This window comes from Thunnus maccoyii, chromosome 11, assembly GCF_910596095.1.
Source record: "Thunnus maccoyii chromosome 11, fThuMac1.1, whole genome shotgun sequence".
Lineage (NCBI taxonomy): Eukaryota > Metazoa > Chordata > Actinopteri > Scombriformes > Scombridae > Thunnus > Thunnus maccoyii.
Window position 1 is genome coordinate 1,526,178 of NC_056543.1, and position 17,635 is coordinate 1,543,812.

Genomic DNA, 17,635 nt, shown 5'->3' on the forward strand with positions numbered 1-17,635 from the left:
TCAAACACCACGAAAACAGTTCAGAAAAGTTTTAGTTTCGTTTTTTCTTGTGAGAGAATTTAAATCTGTGAGACAGAGGTGGAAAAATAACATTTAAAATACAAATAAAATACAACACATTGTTAAAGATGAAACCAGTGGTTTCCAACCTTTTTGGCTTTTGACGTCTTACAAAAAGCAGTGTGTAGTCGGGGTCACATTTCACATGTCTATGAGTTGTTAACAGCTCCACCAAATAGTGATTTTTCCCTCTAAACTTCTCACATGCTTTCATTTCAATAAATGTTCAAATGATCCAATATTTCAGCAAAAATCAAAGATTAGAGAAAAAGTCCAAAAAACTGAAAACAGATTTGTGTATCAGAACTTTGTTTTTTCTTCTTTCCTCTCCCATTAATCATCTCACCACCCCTCAGATTTATCTGCTGACCCTTTGGAGGGGCCCGACCCCTAGGTTGGGAACCACTGGACTAAACTAGCTAACTGTATATAAAGTAGTGTAAACTAGCTCCACCTCCAGCAGCTACAACAGTAACATGCTGCTCTAACACTGATGCTTCACTATTAATAATCTAATGATGTCATATATAATAATATATCAGTCAGAGGGACCAAACCACTACTTTTACTGCAATACTTTAACTACATCAAGCTCATAATACTTATGTACTTTTACTGCAATACTTTAACTACATCAAGCTCATAATACTTATGTACTTTTACTGCAATACTTTAACTACATCAGGCTCATAATACTTATGTACTTTTACTGCAATACTTTAACTACATCAAGCTCATAATACTTATGTACTTTTACTGCAATACTTTAACTACATCAGGCTCATAATACTTATGTACTTTTACTGCAATACTTTAACTACATCAGGCTCATAATACTTATGTACTTTTACTGCAATACTTTAACTGCATCAGGCTCATAATACTTATGTACTTTTACTGCAATACTTTAACTACATCAAGCTCATAATACTTATGTACTTTTACTGCAATACTTTAACTACATCAAGCTCATAATACTTATGTACTTTTACTGCAATACTTTAACTACATCAAGCTCATAATACTTATGTACTTTTACTGCAATACTTTAACTACATCAAGCTCATAATACTTATGTACTTTTACTGCAATACTTTAACTACATCAAGCTCATAATACTTATGTACTTTTACTGCAATACTTTAACTACATCAAGCTCATAATACTTATGTACTTTTACTGCAATACTTTAACTACATCAAGCTCATAATACTTATGTACTTTTACTGCAATACTTTAACTACATCAAGCTCATAATACTTATGTACTTTTACTGCAATACTTTAACTACATCAAGCTCATAATACTTATGTACTTTTACTGCAATACTTTAACTACATCAAGCTCATAATACTTATGTACTTTTACTGCAATACTTTAACTACATCAAGCTCATAATACTTATGTACTTTTACTGCAATACTTTAACTACATCAAGCTCATAATACTTATGTACTTTTACTTGTAACAGAGTTTTTCTACACATTGATCTCTGACAGCTGATTGGAAACTTCCAGCTTGAAGCTCAGAGTCGGAGATAATCAGGAATTTGTCTCTTCTAGTTGATGAAAAGAAACTACAGAGGTTTTAACGAAGCCTTCATCATCATCATCATCATCATCATCATCATCATCATCCTGAACTCACTGAAGCTCCTGCAGGAACATTTTCTTCTCTGACTTTTCTCTGTGAGCTTCGTTCCAACAAACTGAACGTCACAAACTCTTCAGCCTGATGAAGGTCACCATCATCATCATCATCATCACCATCATCGACAACCCTTAAACGTCCATATAAGGCGACGGAGCGTCATGATTCTCCAAATCCATCATTCAATTTGACTTTCAAGTGTTTTGAACGTGTCTCAGCAGTGACGACTGTCAGTCAGCTGTTAGAACCGTGTTATTAACCTGCTCAGACACGTGTTTCGGTGGATGTTAGGTTGTAGCTCGTCGAGCGAGGCAGACGTGGAGAATCTCTGATCCTACTTTCGGTTTCGAAGGTTGAAATCGAATGTTAATTTCTGTCGATTTTCAATTTAGAATCGAAATCGCGACACTTCTGATAAGATCTGCTCTGTTTGTGAACGAGTTTCATTCACCAGAGAGAGAAAAAGACGAATTAGAAACCAGCAAACATGAATCCATCAGAGCAGCTCTGTGACAGAAACAAAGAGGAAACACTCTGATATGAGAGGCGTCATGTGACAGCTGTTTATTACTGACAAACATCTGGCAGCTGATGATGATCACATGATGAATGTTAATTTAATAATTTAAGTTAAAATGTGAATAATTTATGTTTGGATTAAAATATTTATTGTTATGTTTATGAAGATGTAGAAGTTATATAAGAGCTGATAAAATGTTTTTGTTGGTTAGACATGAAGCTGCTGGTTGTTTAATTAATACTGAAGACTCGAGGCTGAAGGTTAACGTGACCAATGAGGTCTTTATAATTAATGTATATTTCATGCTGATTGTTTATTAGCTGAATGGCTGTATGAGGGAAACTGTGGAAGATTTATTTTGTATCTTTTATTTGTTTAGTGGAAGCAATAAATGCCAGTATGTGTTTTTAACTTTATTCTACACGTCCTTTAGTTTTATACTGATGTTGGGAGTCGTTGGTTGGTGTGATTTGGTACAAATTACAAGACAAAACAGATAAAAGTGTGAAGTTGGTTCAGTTGATAAATGCTGATTCATTATATTTGGGTTCATAGTTGTTAATTTGCAAAAAAAAAATGCAATAAATTAAAGTTTTAAGAATTCTTTAACAAGGCAGTAAATCATGTTTTCAGTTTGTAGTTTTGATGAATATTAATTTGTTTCTTATAGAGTCTTTAAGAACGACTGTAATATACTAATGAAACTAACTAAACCAACTGAACACTTAAATACCTGCAAGTTTCACTCACAACATTCACAGGAAGTTCATATAAAACTACAGCAGCTGTAAAATAAAACAGCTTCCCTTCACTGCACCAAACTGTTGTTTTATATATTAATATATTCTGTCAGAAACTTTTAACTCTGTAAACAAACAGCGAGTGTTGTTAATAAAGTTTCATACAACACTGAGCTGAAGGCTGCAGTTTATTTCTGAGACGTATGAGGAGGCGTCTCCTTCATCTCTTCCTCCTCTATAATCTGCCTCCTGACTTGTGATTTTTGCACTTTTGCAGCTGTCCTGTAGTAAGACTGATGGTTATTTTCATGATAAATTATTCTTATCAATTTCACAAATAATCAGTTCAGAGATAAAAGAACAGCAGTTTGATCACATGACACGGAGACAAACATTCAGCAGAATCAGTGACTTCAAACGATTACTTAAAGGTTCGTTTTCTGTCAACCAGCTGATCGATTAATCAACAGTTTCAGTGAGTAAACTCTCAGGATCGACGTATCAAACTGAAGCTTTAGTCGCCTCTCAAACACCACAGAAGAAGAACATCAAACTGTTCGTCTGGAGCAGGAAATCACGAAGAGTAAAAGCTTTTTATCAGCTGATATTCACGCAGCTTTGCAACAGTGAGGAATCAAACTTTGAGCTCAAACAGAAACTGAACCTCACGTCCCACCGGCTGCTGAAACCGATCAATCTCAACTTATTACAACAGCTCAAATATTTTAATAAAAGGTCTTAAATCGTATTATTAATTCAGGCGAGAGACGCTGTTCACACGCGGTGACGACGGAGCGTCTCTACGTAAGAGGACAAAACGTCGTCACAGTTTCTACTTTGTGTCTCTGAGAGTCGTAAAACAGCGACGACGTCTCACTCTGTCTGAAAAACAGGTCCTGGATCTACACGCCGTATAACATCTGTATGTTAACATCTGTATGTGTAACAGTCCAGATATCCTTCAGGGTGTTCGTGAGAGTTTATACGTTGATTAATTGATTATCTGGTTAACAGAGATTTTAAAATAAACCTTTGAAGAATCATTTTACGTCACATATTCAATGAAACTGCTAAATATTTGACTTGATTCAGGAGTGATTTCCTGCTCTGAGAAGCTCCACAAATACAGCAGAGTTTCTGCAGACAGACGTTCTGTTTATGGTCCTTGGGGGGGGGGGGCAGGAAACAACAGGGCTGATGGGAAACGTGGTCTTAATGCAGAGAGGAGAGCAGTAGTTTACCGTTATAGGAATAATAATCTGACAGTGATGTACGCACTGATGTTTCCAATGATACACAGAGCGGCTTTAAAATAGCAGCCGTGTGTGTGTGTGTGTGTGTGTGTGTGTGTGTGTGTGTGTGTGTGTGTGTGTGTGCAGTGGGAACCAGTGATCCCAGGCTGCAGCTCCTTATTGGGACAAAAGGAAAGAGGCTGCTGCTGCATATTTTGGAAACTCACTCTCTGAGGTCGGAGTCGCCTTCTTGGACTTCTTGTCAGCCGGAGAGTTTTCTGCCGGATCTGCAGAGAGACACACACACACACACACACACACACACACACACACACACACACACACACACACAGTTAGATATAATATAATGTATATACTGTGAGATTTATCACTAATAGCAGTGCTGGAAAGTAACCAAGTACATTTACTCAAGTACAGTACTGATGTACAAGTTCTGAGGTACTTGTACTTTACTTGAGTATCTCCATGTGATGCTACTTTCTACATTTCAGAGGGAAATATTGTACTTTCTACTCCACTACATTTATTTGACAGCTTTAGTTACTTTTCAGATGAAGATTTGACACAATGGATAATATAACAAGCTTTTAAAATACAACACATTGTTAAAGATGAAACCAGTGGTTTCCAACCTTTTTGTCTTTTGACGTCTTACAAAAAGCAGTGTGTAGTCGGGGTCACATTTCACATGTCTATGAGTTGTTAACAGCTCCACCAAATAGTGATTTTTCCCTCTAAACTTCTCACATGCTTTCATTTCAGCTTTTGATTCAGTTTTTCACTGATTGTTACGTCATATAAAATACCTGTTAGAAGGTCACATCTTTCTTTTTTGTTCGACCAAAGATAATCACTTTACTGTCACATATGACAAAGAAAGTGTTAAATCATCACATTCAAAAAGCTGAAACTTTTGCATTTTTGCTTTAAAAATTAAAAGTTTTTGTTCGATCGAGGAATCCATTGATTACTGAAGCTCTAATTATAATTATGTACATTATATATATATATATATATATATATATAAATGGAAACCAGAGAACGGTTTGTCAGGATGTTTGTGCACTATTACAGTTTCCCAGAAGTACTCAGATCCTTTACTGCAGTAAAAGTACATAAGTATTATGAGCTTGATGTAGTTAAAGTATTGCAGTAAAAGTACATAAGTATTATGAGCTTGATGTAGTTAAAGTATTGCAGTAAAAGTACATAAGTATTATGAGCTTGATGTAGTTAAAGTATTGCAGTAAAAGTAGTGGTTTGGTCCCTCTGACTGATATATTATTATATATGACATCATTAGATTATTAATAGTGAAGCATCAGTGTTAGAGCAGCATGTTACTGCTTGTTATATTATCCATTGTGTCAAATCTTCATCTGAAAAGTAACTAAAGCTGTCAAATAAATGTAGTGGAGTAGAAAGTACAATATTTCCCTCTGAAATGTAGAAAGTAGCATCACATGGAAATACTCAAGTAAAGTACAAGTACCTCTAAACTGTACTTGAGTAAATGTACTCAGTTATTTTCCTTCGTGCGTCTGACAGAACGAAGCTGTGAGAAAATGTCTCCAGCTGAGCTGAAACAGCTGGCGAGGACGTCCGTGTAAATAAACACACGTATGTAACACGAGTAGCGGAACACGTCAGTCCCGTATGAAGACCTGAACCTGTCCCCCCCCCCCCTGTTTCAACTCTTCATCCAGGATTCCTCTAAACCAACAGTCTGAACTCCCATGAGCCTCAGCTGTCCATGAACGCTCATACATTCCTGTTTCCAGTAAAGCTTGTGAGATGTTTGATAGATACAGGCCGTGTTTGTGTTGATTTATTCTAATTACAGGAAACTCCGACCAGACGGAGGCTGCTGAGGAATCCTGGGAGCTGAGGAGGAAGAGGAGGAGGAGGAGGAGGAGGAGGAGGAGGAGGATCTGCTGTTTCACTGTTATTCTTTCTCTGCTATGTTTATGGAAAATGTGCGACTTTTATCAGTGTTTAACAGGCAACAACGCGGCATGAAGCTGACGGATATGAACACACAGAAACAGACGAAGGTTTAACGGAGGACGTGTTCAAAGTTCCTTCGGGGTGTTTTTAGGTTTTTAATCTCACTTCATCGGACGACGCCGGACGCTTGTTTACACATTTCTGGACACGGTTGACTGAAAGCATCGAGACAAACAGATGGCAGCAGAAAAGATGAAGATTAATAGTCGAATTAAAGAGAAAAGATGGAGTTTCACTGGGATTTTCTCCAGTGTGTGAAAAGCAGTTTGTTAGAGGATAAACTGGTGTAACTGGTTTATACAGCAGCTGATGTTTAACATGAGATTCTTACCGTCTACTAGAACCATACAGGAACATTCAGCTTTGCCTGCTGAGTTCTCGGCTCTGCATTTATACTGGCCTTCGTCCTCCGGCAGAGCTTTGTCTATGGTCAGAGAGCAGAGGCCGCCTGCAGCACAAACACACACACACACAAAACACACACAAACACACACAAACACACACAAACTGAGATTAAACATCTCTTATGTAAGAGACACGGGCAGCAACAACAAGCAATACAGACAAATCTATCACAACCTCCCATCAGTCAATATAAAATAAAAAAAACATGAAAACATCACAATAAAAGAGAAAATAAAAGACTGTATGAATACATCATTTATTCATGTTTGTCACAAGAGAAAAACACAGAAGAAGAAGAAAACTATGTGTTTTGCTACATCATGTTTCCCAGTGTGAAGCTAATTGTTCCAGTTCATAACTTCATGTAAAGACCTGATTTCCTGTAATAATCACTTCCTGTTAAGAGTCGTTTTATCAGCCAATTAAACATTTGTCTCCGTTCATTCATGAGTTATAAACCTAAAATATATGACGTCACTCTTTAGAGGTTAATACACATTTTAGACAACAGACAACATGGTGGTGGTTTGCATTGTGGTTTCCAGTGTCTCCAGTAAACAGGGAGATGTTTCTATCATAGTGGGATCAAACCAAACTCCCTCCATCTCTGTGAACACACCTTCCACTCTTCCTCAGATATAATCATCCCTCCTTCATTTATAAAGACATGAACTCGCCTCGTTTATCTGAAGTTTATTACAAATGCTGTGATTTATGTTAAAACCACGACAGCAGGAGAAGCCGATCCTGATCCTGATCCTGAACCTGTTCTCTTCACGACTGCACGAACCTCCAACCTGGATCACAATCTAACATTCCAGTTGGCAGGCGACACGACCGTCCTGAGACTCAGCGACGACGACAACAACAACGACGAGGCTTCATACCAGCGGCGAGCAGCGAGAGAACATCTCCATCTACGGAGAGGAAGACGACCTGGTCCTGAACCCAGAGACCGGACCACAGGACCAGGGGGTGAGGGGGAGGTGGAGACACTTCCTGGGGCCCACATGACTCCTCCAGGAACCTCAGCTGGTATTTATGCTTAACGTGATGCTGTTATTAGTCTCTGGAGACGTCTTTAAACTAACTAACGTGACCAAACTCTTCATGATGAAGCAACATGTGACCCAGAGCAGCGATGTGACTCACTGACGACAACGGAGGAATCAGATATATCAGGCTTGGACAGTATATATGTATGTGTGTTTGTGTTGATGCCGTCTGTCTGACTTGTTAAGCTGCACACTGTTCTGCTAATGTTAAGCTAACTGTTAGCTGCTGCTTCTTTAACTTAAAGGACTTTTCACACTTTCTCCAGTCGTGTGTTAAAGCAGCAGTCAGGTGTCTGTAATCATTCCTCCTGTTCATACTGGATATTAAAAGATCCTTCAAATGTGCTTTCAATGCATTTAAAAGTCTGTGTGAAGCTTCTATTCAGCTTCATCAGTCTGAGTTAGTCATATCAAGTGGATATCTGACACATTTACAGTCTTTGTGTTTCCCTGTTGAGCTGCAGGTGGAAGTATAGTAACAAAAAGAGGAACTTTGGCACTAAAAAGACTGTAACGTTGAAAGATATCTACTTGATTTGACTCATTTGGACGCTGAAGCTTCATATTAGCTTCAGATAATATTAACGTTAGCATTGAACATAAAAGTATTTTGTTTTCCGATCCGGAATAATCGATCACTAAAATAATCGACACTGATGTCATGACTGTGTTTCTGCAGCTGTCTGCGGGCGTTTCAGTGACCTTTGATCTTTAAGATGTGACACAGTGTCCTCATTATGTAGGACACACACACACACACACACACACACACACACACACACACACACACAGAGCTGGATCAGGGGCTGTCCTGCAGACTGAAATAACAGAGGGGGGGATTACTGCTGTCTGACACACACACACACACACACACACACACATGCATGCACACGCACACACGTGCACACACACACACACAGACAGGGAATCCTCAGGCAGTGCCCTCATTTGTTCATAAATACAACACACACACACACATGTATGTACATATATAGCGGCTGCACCGCCGAGCCGTTACAGACTCATCAGAACACCAGACGCTGATTTATTCTCACTCTGAACAAACAACAACAACAAATATTTTAATGTGTCTTAACATGACGTCAAAGTCCATCCTCTTCCTTCCTTCATCATCATCATCATCATCATCATCATCTGATTAACCGCAATGAATCCAAAAGTAACTCAACTCACAAGTCAAAACTTTTTTTTTTTTAAATCACCTCAATAAATTTGCAACCAACACAAAAATGGCTCCAACGTTCACTGATAAAAAACAGAAGTCGAAGGTAAAACTGAAGATCTGAAGAAGGAGAGAAGTCAACTAAAGCAGCAGAGGCTCATGGGTATTGTAGTTTTCTTAACCATCGGCCAAAATGACAAAACCTGATTTGTCTTGAAACTGGTCAGAATATAAACTATAGATTCTGTTCAGTAACATCAAGGAGATCGTTTCATTTTCAATAAAGAAACACCTGCTATATAATAATATTAATATATTAATATATTAATAATGCCCTGAGAATGAATGTAAAGTCATAGAAACTAAATTAATTTGTTTAAATTCAAAACAACAACATCGTCTTATTCAACCTCCTGCTTCTGTACTCAAATAGATGAACAACAGTCAATGATCTCACCCGTTTAATCCATATTTAATATAAATTAATCAGACATTTAATATCTGTGAATCAAAATTCATTTAACAGTTCTTGTAACCGACTGATTTTCCTAAAATAAGTTTGGCTTCAGTTTCTTTGTCAGAACAGCTGATGAGTCCGTTTACTTTCTCCCATCGTCACTGTGACCACATGACACACTCGGCTCAGGTTTGACGTACAGACCTGAGACAGTAAAACCAGACCTGACCCCATTAGACTGAGTAGACTTTGTACTCTCGTCTGACTCCGGTCCCGGGTCGGGTCGGACTTTAGTGGACCGGCATGAACGAAGCAGAAACTCTCAACGCTCTGAGTTCAGTCAAAACTAAACATTAAAACTGTATTTACACCTTAATGCAGGTGTAAATACATCAGAACACACTGTGATCTCAGCAGGTCTGTACAGCTCGACCACATTAAGAAAAACATCGGTCCAGTAAGCTGAACGCTCACTTGGCTCTGCCTCTTCCTGCCAGCTACAGCAAGCCCCGCCAAAAGCAGCAGCTGTTATTTTTTTTAACCATATGCTAACATGCTAGGCAGCTAACTCGCTAATGTTATTCTATAGCTCATGCTAACGTTTGCTAGCGAGAATTAATATTATTATTTGTAAACAGGAGAAGCAAACAGAGAGTAAACATGAGTAATGAGCCGATGTTTGTTGTTGTTGTTGTCATTGTTAGTAACACTTTGCTCCAAAGTCCCCCCCCCCCCCCCCCCCCCCCCCCAAAACAGAGTGGTACATCCTGTCAGTTGAGGTGTTTCCTATCTGTGCAGCCGAACTTAGCAGCTCCTCGACGGACTGTTTCACCCTGACGGTCCCGGTGTTTCCTCCACAGGCTGCACTTAACAAACCGAGGCTAACGTTAGCTGGGAGGCTAGCAGAGGCTAGCCGGCTGTGCTTCCCTCCGGTGGTGCCTCGGCTAACGCTCCGCTAGCCTCCCAGCTAACGGTAGCCCCGGTTTGTTATTCAGGGTGAAACAGTCCGTGGAGGGAAGCAGTCAGGCTCTAAACTAGAGCTGCAACTAATGATTATTTTCATTAACGATTAATCTGTTAATTATTTTCTCCATTAATTGATTAGTTATTTGTTTAATAAAATGTCAGAAAATGGTGAAAAATGAAATTCAGTGTTTCTTCGTCTTGTTTTGTCAAAGATCTTCAGTTTACTGTCACAGAGACCAAAGAAACCAGAAAATATTCACATTTAAGAAGCTGAATCAGAGAATTTGATCAAAACTATTTATTGATTATCAAAATAGTTTACGTTTAACTAATAAATTAATCAACTAATCGTTGGACTAAACCATCTGCTCATTTAAAATCCGCCTGATCCAGAGAAAACCATTTAAAAATAATGTGATTTTCACTCAACTAATGATTATTTTTATTTATCACCTAATGTGAAGATTATTTTTTTGGATAAATCAATTAATAATTTGGTCTATAAAACATCATAAAACAGCAAAAATCCACAGTATCCTAGAGGACGAGGTGACTTCATATTAAATTTACTATAATCAAGACGAGACAAGCAGCGAATAATAAAACAAACTGTTTGCTGTTTATTACTTGGAAAAATGACTTAAACGATTAACTGATTATCAAAATAGATTCTTCCACTAATCATTGCAGCTCTGATGTATATTTACAGGACTTTAGGATGTAAAAACTTTGAATCTAAACATCTCAAAAACCAATCGGATCACAGATGGAAACATAATGATTAAAAAAAGTCACAAATTCATTGATCAGTCAGTTAATCGTTGATGTTGTTTCATAAGCAGGAAACCTTCTCCGGTTGCTGTTTTTATCTGTAGTAACACTCAGCTGTAGTGACGTCACTGTGATGTCACTGTGATGTCACTCCTCCTTTCTGACATTTCATTTGACTTTACAAACTGGAAGCGTTTTAATATTAAAAACATGTGACATTAATGAAGTATTGATCCTCACTCTGACATCACTATGACATCATCATGCCGATGACAGAAAAGTGATGTGACTGTTAAATGTCTTTTTTTTTTTTTCAAAAACATTAAAGCCAAAAGTCTCTCGCAGCTTCTAAAAAAAGAATATTTGCTAGTTTTATTTGTCTTTTATGAGAATAAACTGAAGATCTTTGGGTTTTAGACTGTTTGTTGGACAAAACAAGACTCTTAAAAGCGTCACCTTGTGGACATTTTTCACTATTTTCTGACTTTTTATGGAAACAATTAACTGACAAACTTCAGTTGTGAGAACTGAATGAATTCATGGTGGTCCTCACAAGTACAGTAAGACAGACGAGTGTGTGTGTGTACGTGCGTGTGTGTGTGTGTGTGTGTGTGTGTGTGTGTGTGTCATGTAAAGTGATCTGTTCCCATATGAAATACCAACAACAGTCTGTCACACATCACATCCTGTCTCTCTCTCTCTCTCTCTCTCTCTCTATTGTTTCAGATCTGGTTTCTATTAATAGAATCTGAATCCTGACGTCCGTCAACAGTTGTTCAACACAAAAACATGTTTCACCTCCTTCAGCTCCAGCTGCTCAAACTCTCTTCAAACTTTATTTCACATCCTTGTGGACGTCTCAAAGTTTACAAAGAAGTGTCAGCTGATGTGTGCGTGTGTGTGTGTGTGTGCGTGTGACCTCTGACCTTCGTTAGCGAGGATGATGAACTTGGACGGTTTGATGATCTTCCCGTCCAGCGTCCAGCTGACGGTGACGTCAGAGGTTGCAGCAGCGGCGAGGCGGCACTGCAGCCGGAGCCGCTGCCCGTCCAGCACCGTCACATCGCTCGGCTTCTCCGTGAACTCCGGCGCCTTCCCTCCACCTCCTCCACCTCCTCCACCTCCTCCTCCTCCTCCAACAACGCTCTTCTTCTCGTTAATCCCTCCGGCCACGCAGTTGTTCACCGCCGCCTTGCCGCCATCCCCGTTCTTCTCCGGGGTCGCCGGCTTCTTCTTGTTAGCGAGGACGGAACGGAAGTCGGCGTCGTTCTTTACGGGCGCCCCGGCCGGTTTGTTGCCGGCGGCGGCGGCGCCCTTCTTTCCCAGCACGGAGCGGAAGTCCACCTGCTGCGGGGCGCTCACCTTGCGATCCTCCTCAATCTTGGGTTTGACACCCTTGAGGTTTGCCTTGAAATCCATCTGGTGGCGATGGCGTTCGTGGGTGGTGGTGGTAGCAGTGGTGGTAGCAGTGGTGGTAGCGGTGGTGGTAGCGGTGGCGGTGGCGGTGGCGGTGGCGAGGCCGGCCTCCCTTGGCTCCTCTCCCGGGTTGTTTTTGGTGTCGCCGGCTCGGCGTCCCAGCAGCGAGCGGAAGTCGAGCTGCTGCGCCTCCCTCTGTCGCAGCTCCTCTTCACCGCGCTCCCTGGTTTCCACGCAGCGTTTGAAGAGGCCTTGAGGAGAGTCCTGGTCACCCTCCTTCTCCTTCTTCTTCTTCTTCTCCCTCTGCAGGTGCAGGAGTTGCGGGTCCGACGCTCCTCCTCGCTCCTTCTGCTCCTGGTTGGCCTCCTGCCACTGCCGACTGACACTGCTGCTGCTGCTGCTGCTTCTCCGCTCCACGCCTCCTCTTCCTCCTCCTCCTCCTCCTCCTCCTCCTCCTCCTCTCAGCGCCGCGGTCCCACCAGCTGCTCCTCCTCCTCCTCCTCCTGCTGCTGCTGCTGCTGCAGGGCTGGACGAACAAGCACAGAGACAGATGGAGAGAGAGAGAGAGAATAAACAGAGCTGGGTTAAAGCCCCCCTGGAACAAGAGGACAGGCTCCGCCCCCCTTACAGCAGGGGGGGGAGGGGGTGAGAAAACGGACCCCGACCCAAAATGTTCACGTTACATCACGAGTGACTCGACTGCCCTTATACGGGTATACACCCAGAACAGACTGAACACACACACACACACACAGATGTAAACACAAGTGAAACTGGACTCTGAGGACACACTCCTCCTTCCTCTGAGTCCACTTAATCCCCAGTCATCCCAGTTACTTTATCTGACTGGGAACACAGTCGTTTCTGTCATTTTCATGCTTGTAAGTTCAGAGGAAGTGTGGAATGAAAGAGAATAATTCCCATAGTTTAGTTTTGCAGGACGGTGTGTTGCTGCGACGGGGAGGACGACCAGGACTGATATCTCTCTCTCTCTGTGTTTTATACTCGCAGCTTGAAGAAACATCTGAGTTTTAACGGTTGTTAGGAACATGATGACTAAACCTACTGAACTATATTCACCAGCAACACTAAGAAGCACTCAGATTAAAACCATCAACATGAAACAAGCAAAACAAAAAAATGAAAGTACATTTTTGACTCGTCATCGCATGAAAAGCTCAGGTGTCACTGATGACGTCATCGTAAATAAACCATGAGTGACGGTGCAACAGTGAACCGAGGAGCCTTCAGGATCATTCACTTTATTATTTACACATTTTATTATTATTTGCTTTTCCTGCATGACACACGTCAAGATGTTAAACGGACTCAGCAGCTGAAACAAGTCGACACAATGAAAGATAAACCAGTACATAAAAACTCATTCGTGCTCTTATTAATAATCTGATTTAGTTTGACTGTTAATGTGTTTTTGACTCTTTGAAATCTCCAGTCTGAGTTTTGTTCTGGATGTTTTTAGTTTTTACTTCACTGATTTGTTTCAGTGTCGCAAACTGTTTTTTTTTAAAACATCCAAAAACTTTTATATTTTCATCAGCTCATATTATTATTATTATTACTCCCATCACGTCCTTCGACCAATCACACGCAGCGAGTGTAAACAGTGCAGCCAAGAGGAAATGCTGGCTCTGATTGGTTCGGTTGATAGGGACGGATTAGAGAAGCTTTAGGGAATTTCTGGATATAGGACGGACGGACGGACGGACGGATGGATGGATGGGAGGATAAGTGGGGGGGGGGGGTGAATAAATAGAGATCAATGGATGAAGCAGAATAAACCTCTGGATGGAGAGATGGATGAAAGGATAAACAGTTTATTTTGTGTCTAAAAACTCAGCAGCTCAGGCTGTTTAACGTGTATCATGATAAATCTATTTACTGTTTATTTTAATTTAACTCAATTATTATTTTATTATTAATCCTTCAGAAATAAGAGTTGGGAGTCACACTGTAATCAAGACTTTTCATCAGGGCTGCAACTAACAATTATATCCATTATCAATTAATCTGTTGATTAGTTGTTCGGTCCATAAAATGTGGATCAGTGTTTCCAAAAGTCCAAGATGACGTCATCAAATGTCTTGTTTTGTATATTCACACCAGAGAATTGTGGTATTTTTCATTAAAAAAAGGACTCAAAGCGATTCATTGATTACCAAAACGGTTGCCAGTTAATTTTCTGGCGAACGACTCGGCGATTAATCGACTGATCGTTGCAGCTCTACTTTTCATCCAGCACATGTTGTATCATAATGTTCATAATTTATATTAACATCTCTACAGTTCTACCATTATCCTACAATACAGAAGACTCAAAGCTTGATCCCACAGAGCAGATCGAACAGGCAGGAAGTGATAGATAGAGCATCTGGTCAATAATAATATAATAAAATACACATCAACATTACGTTATAACCGGTGGCACCAGGCCAGATGTCGACCAATCAGACGATATCTGTCACTGTGGAGAACGAGAGGTTCATCTTGGAACAGGATTTTACGACAGGAGTTAGGAGTATTTGGTGTGGAAGATGAAGTATAACCTACTTATTAGCTAGCATATGAATATAAATATGTGATTTTGCCAGACTTACTGCATGGGAAAGCAAAATGCTCCGTTTCTGAAACACTCCCAGTGGGATATGACGCCATGCAGAGAACAGAACAAAACCATGTGCAGCCAGAACGCAACGCAGTGGTTTACGTCATACTCTCCTTACGCAGAGCCTTTTATTCAGCTAACTTCTCAGGCAAAGACAGTAGATTTATAACATGACGAGTTCAATGAGTCCAAGCGTGTCGGCTTGGACGGTGTCAGTGTGTTGGATGAACATCAGATTCGGCTGAAAACACAGCGAACAGAGGAAGGTGATGAAGACTGACCCGCTGTCGTCTCCTGCTCGTCCTCCTCGTCCTCTCGTCCCGTCCGTCTCTCCTCCATCGCCGACGGACAGACTGGCCACAGCGCTGCACTCCCCGACCTTGTTCCTGACGCACAGAAACACAGCGTTTTGCTCAACGGTACTTCAACAGCAGCTCAGCCAGTCTCTCCTGACACGCCGAAACCTTTTGTACCTCATTCCTGTCCTGTCAAGTTTCCTGTGACTTCATATAGTCTCACTACTATTTTACAGGAATACCAGGTACTACTGTAGTACCCTCTCTGGTACAATAAATATATATCCTTGTATTGTATAAAAGTGGTATATGAAACTGATATGATCCTTTAATTTTATACCAATTTCCTGGAAAAGTTGTGAGTAATTTGCAGATATTTAACAAGTTAATTTTTCGGACATTTAACAGAGAGAGTTTGTGCAATTTGGTACAAATTATAAGAAAAAATGGAAGAAAGTGTTCAGTTGGTTTAGCTGGTAAGTGCCAACTCTTTATATTTGAGTTCATACGTGGTTAACTTGCAAAAAAAAAGTTGAATAAATGAGACTTTTAACAATTCTTGACAACAAACAAATATTTTGTTTTCAGTGTGTAGTTTTTGTGTGTCGAACTACATATTAGCATGTTAGGTTGTTTCTTAAAACTCCATAATAAGCAACATTTCCTGTATATTACCAAATTACATAACCTTTCAAAGAAAAGTTACACAGCAGATACTTTTAGGAAATTATGGAAAAAAAACTTATATGGTAATTTATCGTTTGACACACAAAACTACACACTGAAAGTTAAATATTTTCTGTCTGTTAAATAATTGTCAAAAGTATTTTAAGAAATTTAGCAAATGAATAACTACGTATGAACTCACATATAATGAATCAGCATTTACCAACTAAATCAACTTTTTTCTGTGTTTTTCTTATAATTTATACCAATTGCACCACATTCTCTTTAAAATGTCCCAAAATTAACCATTAAATACCTGCAAATTACTCAGAAAAACTCCCAGATATTAGTATAAAACAAAGGAACCTGTAAAATGAAGCAGTACCCAATATCCCTACGTAGTGTTCTTTGCAGCTTCCTTGTTATCTACAGTATGTGTCTACTACCCTTACAGTACCCTTCCCTTATAGTACCCTTCCCTTTACTCTCCATGATTAATGTCCACTGTAATTCTCTCTGCAGAACCTGAGTACCAGAAAACAAGCAGTACAATTCATTACTGAAAAATTATGCTTAGTACTTGTGAGGAACTATACCTTGTACTTTTCCTTATACCCTGGTACCCTACCAAGTATTCTTTGCAGTGCCCTACTTAGTCCCCAAAATCTAAAACAAGTGGCAGAATGAATTCTGCTGCATTTCTTTAGTTTACACTCAGTGCTCGTAGTACTCCTACTCCTAGTTTCATAGTACCCGGGCTTATACCCCTCTCATTACCATCTTTAGTACTTTGGTATCCCCCAAAATACTCTAGTACCCTACTTTGTGCCCAGTACTCTGACAAAAGCAGAAAAGCACATCCGGCTACGTTTCTGTATGTTATGCAACATAATCTTCCTTGTTTACTAATTATTTATGTAGTATCTTTAATAGTACTCCAGTATACTTTCCAGTACTGCTCTGTGTACACTGGTACTCCCCCCAACACTCAAGTATTCTACCTTGTACTACCTTTGTAGTACACTACTACCCCTTTTCAGTATCATCTTTCGTGTCACAGATACTACAAAAACATACTTATAATTATATTTAAATACATATAACTTTTGGGTACCTAGTAACCTTGAACTCAAATGATCCTTTCCACATCCATGTAGTCGTAAAGGTCCACGTGACATATACTATATATACATATTTGTTATATTTACACATATTATATAAAATACCTATGATTTCTACAAACTCCCTGACTAATGAGAACTCTGTATATGACAATATTTGTACCGTTATACCTGATAATAAATACTTTAAATGAAGAGAAACATTGAATAAATCTGACGAAAGACGAGAATTTATGAAGAGGCGGATGGATAGATTATGGATGGATTTATGGATGGGGGAGGGGTGGTGTTTCCTCTTTAACATTAATCCTAACTTCCTCTACATACTGTACATCACAGAGGATTATTTTATCATGTTGCTGCCCACAAAATATCTGCTTCTATGTATGGTGTTTCCATATATGTGTACAACAGATCATCTACTGCATGTATAAAATTTTGAGGTA

The 17,635-nt window shown here is 39.7% G+C and overlaps 1 protein-coding gene across 1 annotated transcript in view; it reads right to left on the minus strand.

Moving 5' to 3' along the window:
* mylka (myosin, light chain kinase a) overlaps nt 1–17,635 on the minus strand; it is a 79,538-nt gene that overhangs the window by 26,500 nt on the left and 35,403 nt on the right. The window contains exons 18-22 of the mRNA XM_042427271.1: nt 15,388–15,492; nt 12,987–13,009; nt 11,994–12,938; nt 6,562–6,678; nt 4,430–4,489 (exon numbers count right to left, since the gene is read on the minus strand). Coding sequence (XP_042283205.1) covers nt 4,430–4,489; nt 6,562–6,678; nt 11,994–12,938; nt 12,987–13,009; nt 15,388–15,492 — 1,250 coding nt within the window. The remainder of the gene's footprint in view (nt 1–4,429; nt 4,490–6,561; nt 6,679–11,993; nt 12,939–12,986; nt 13,010–15,387; nt 15,493–17,635) is intronic.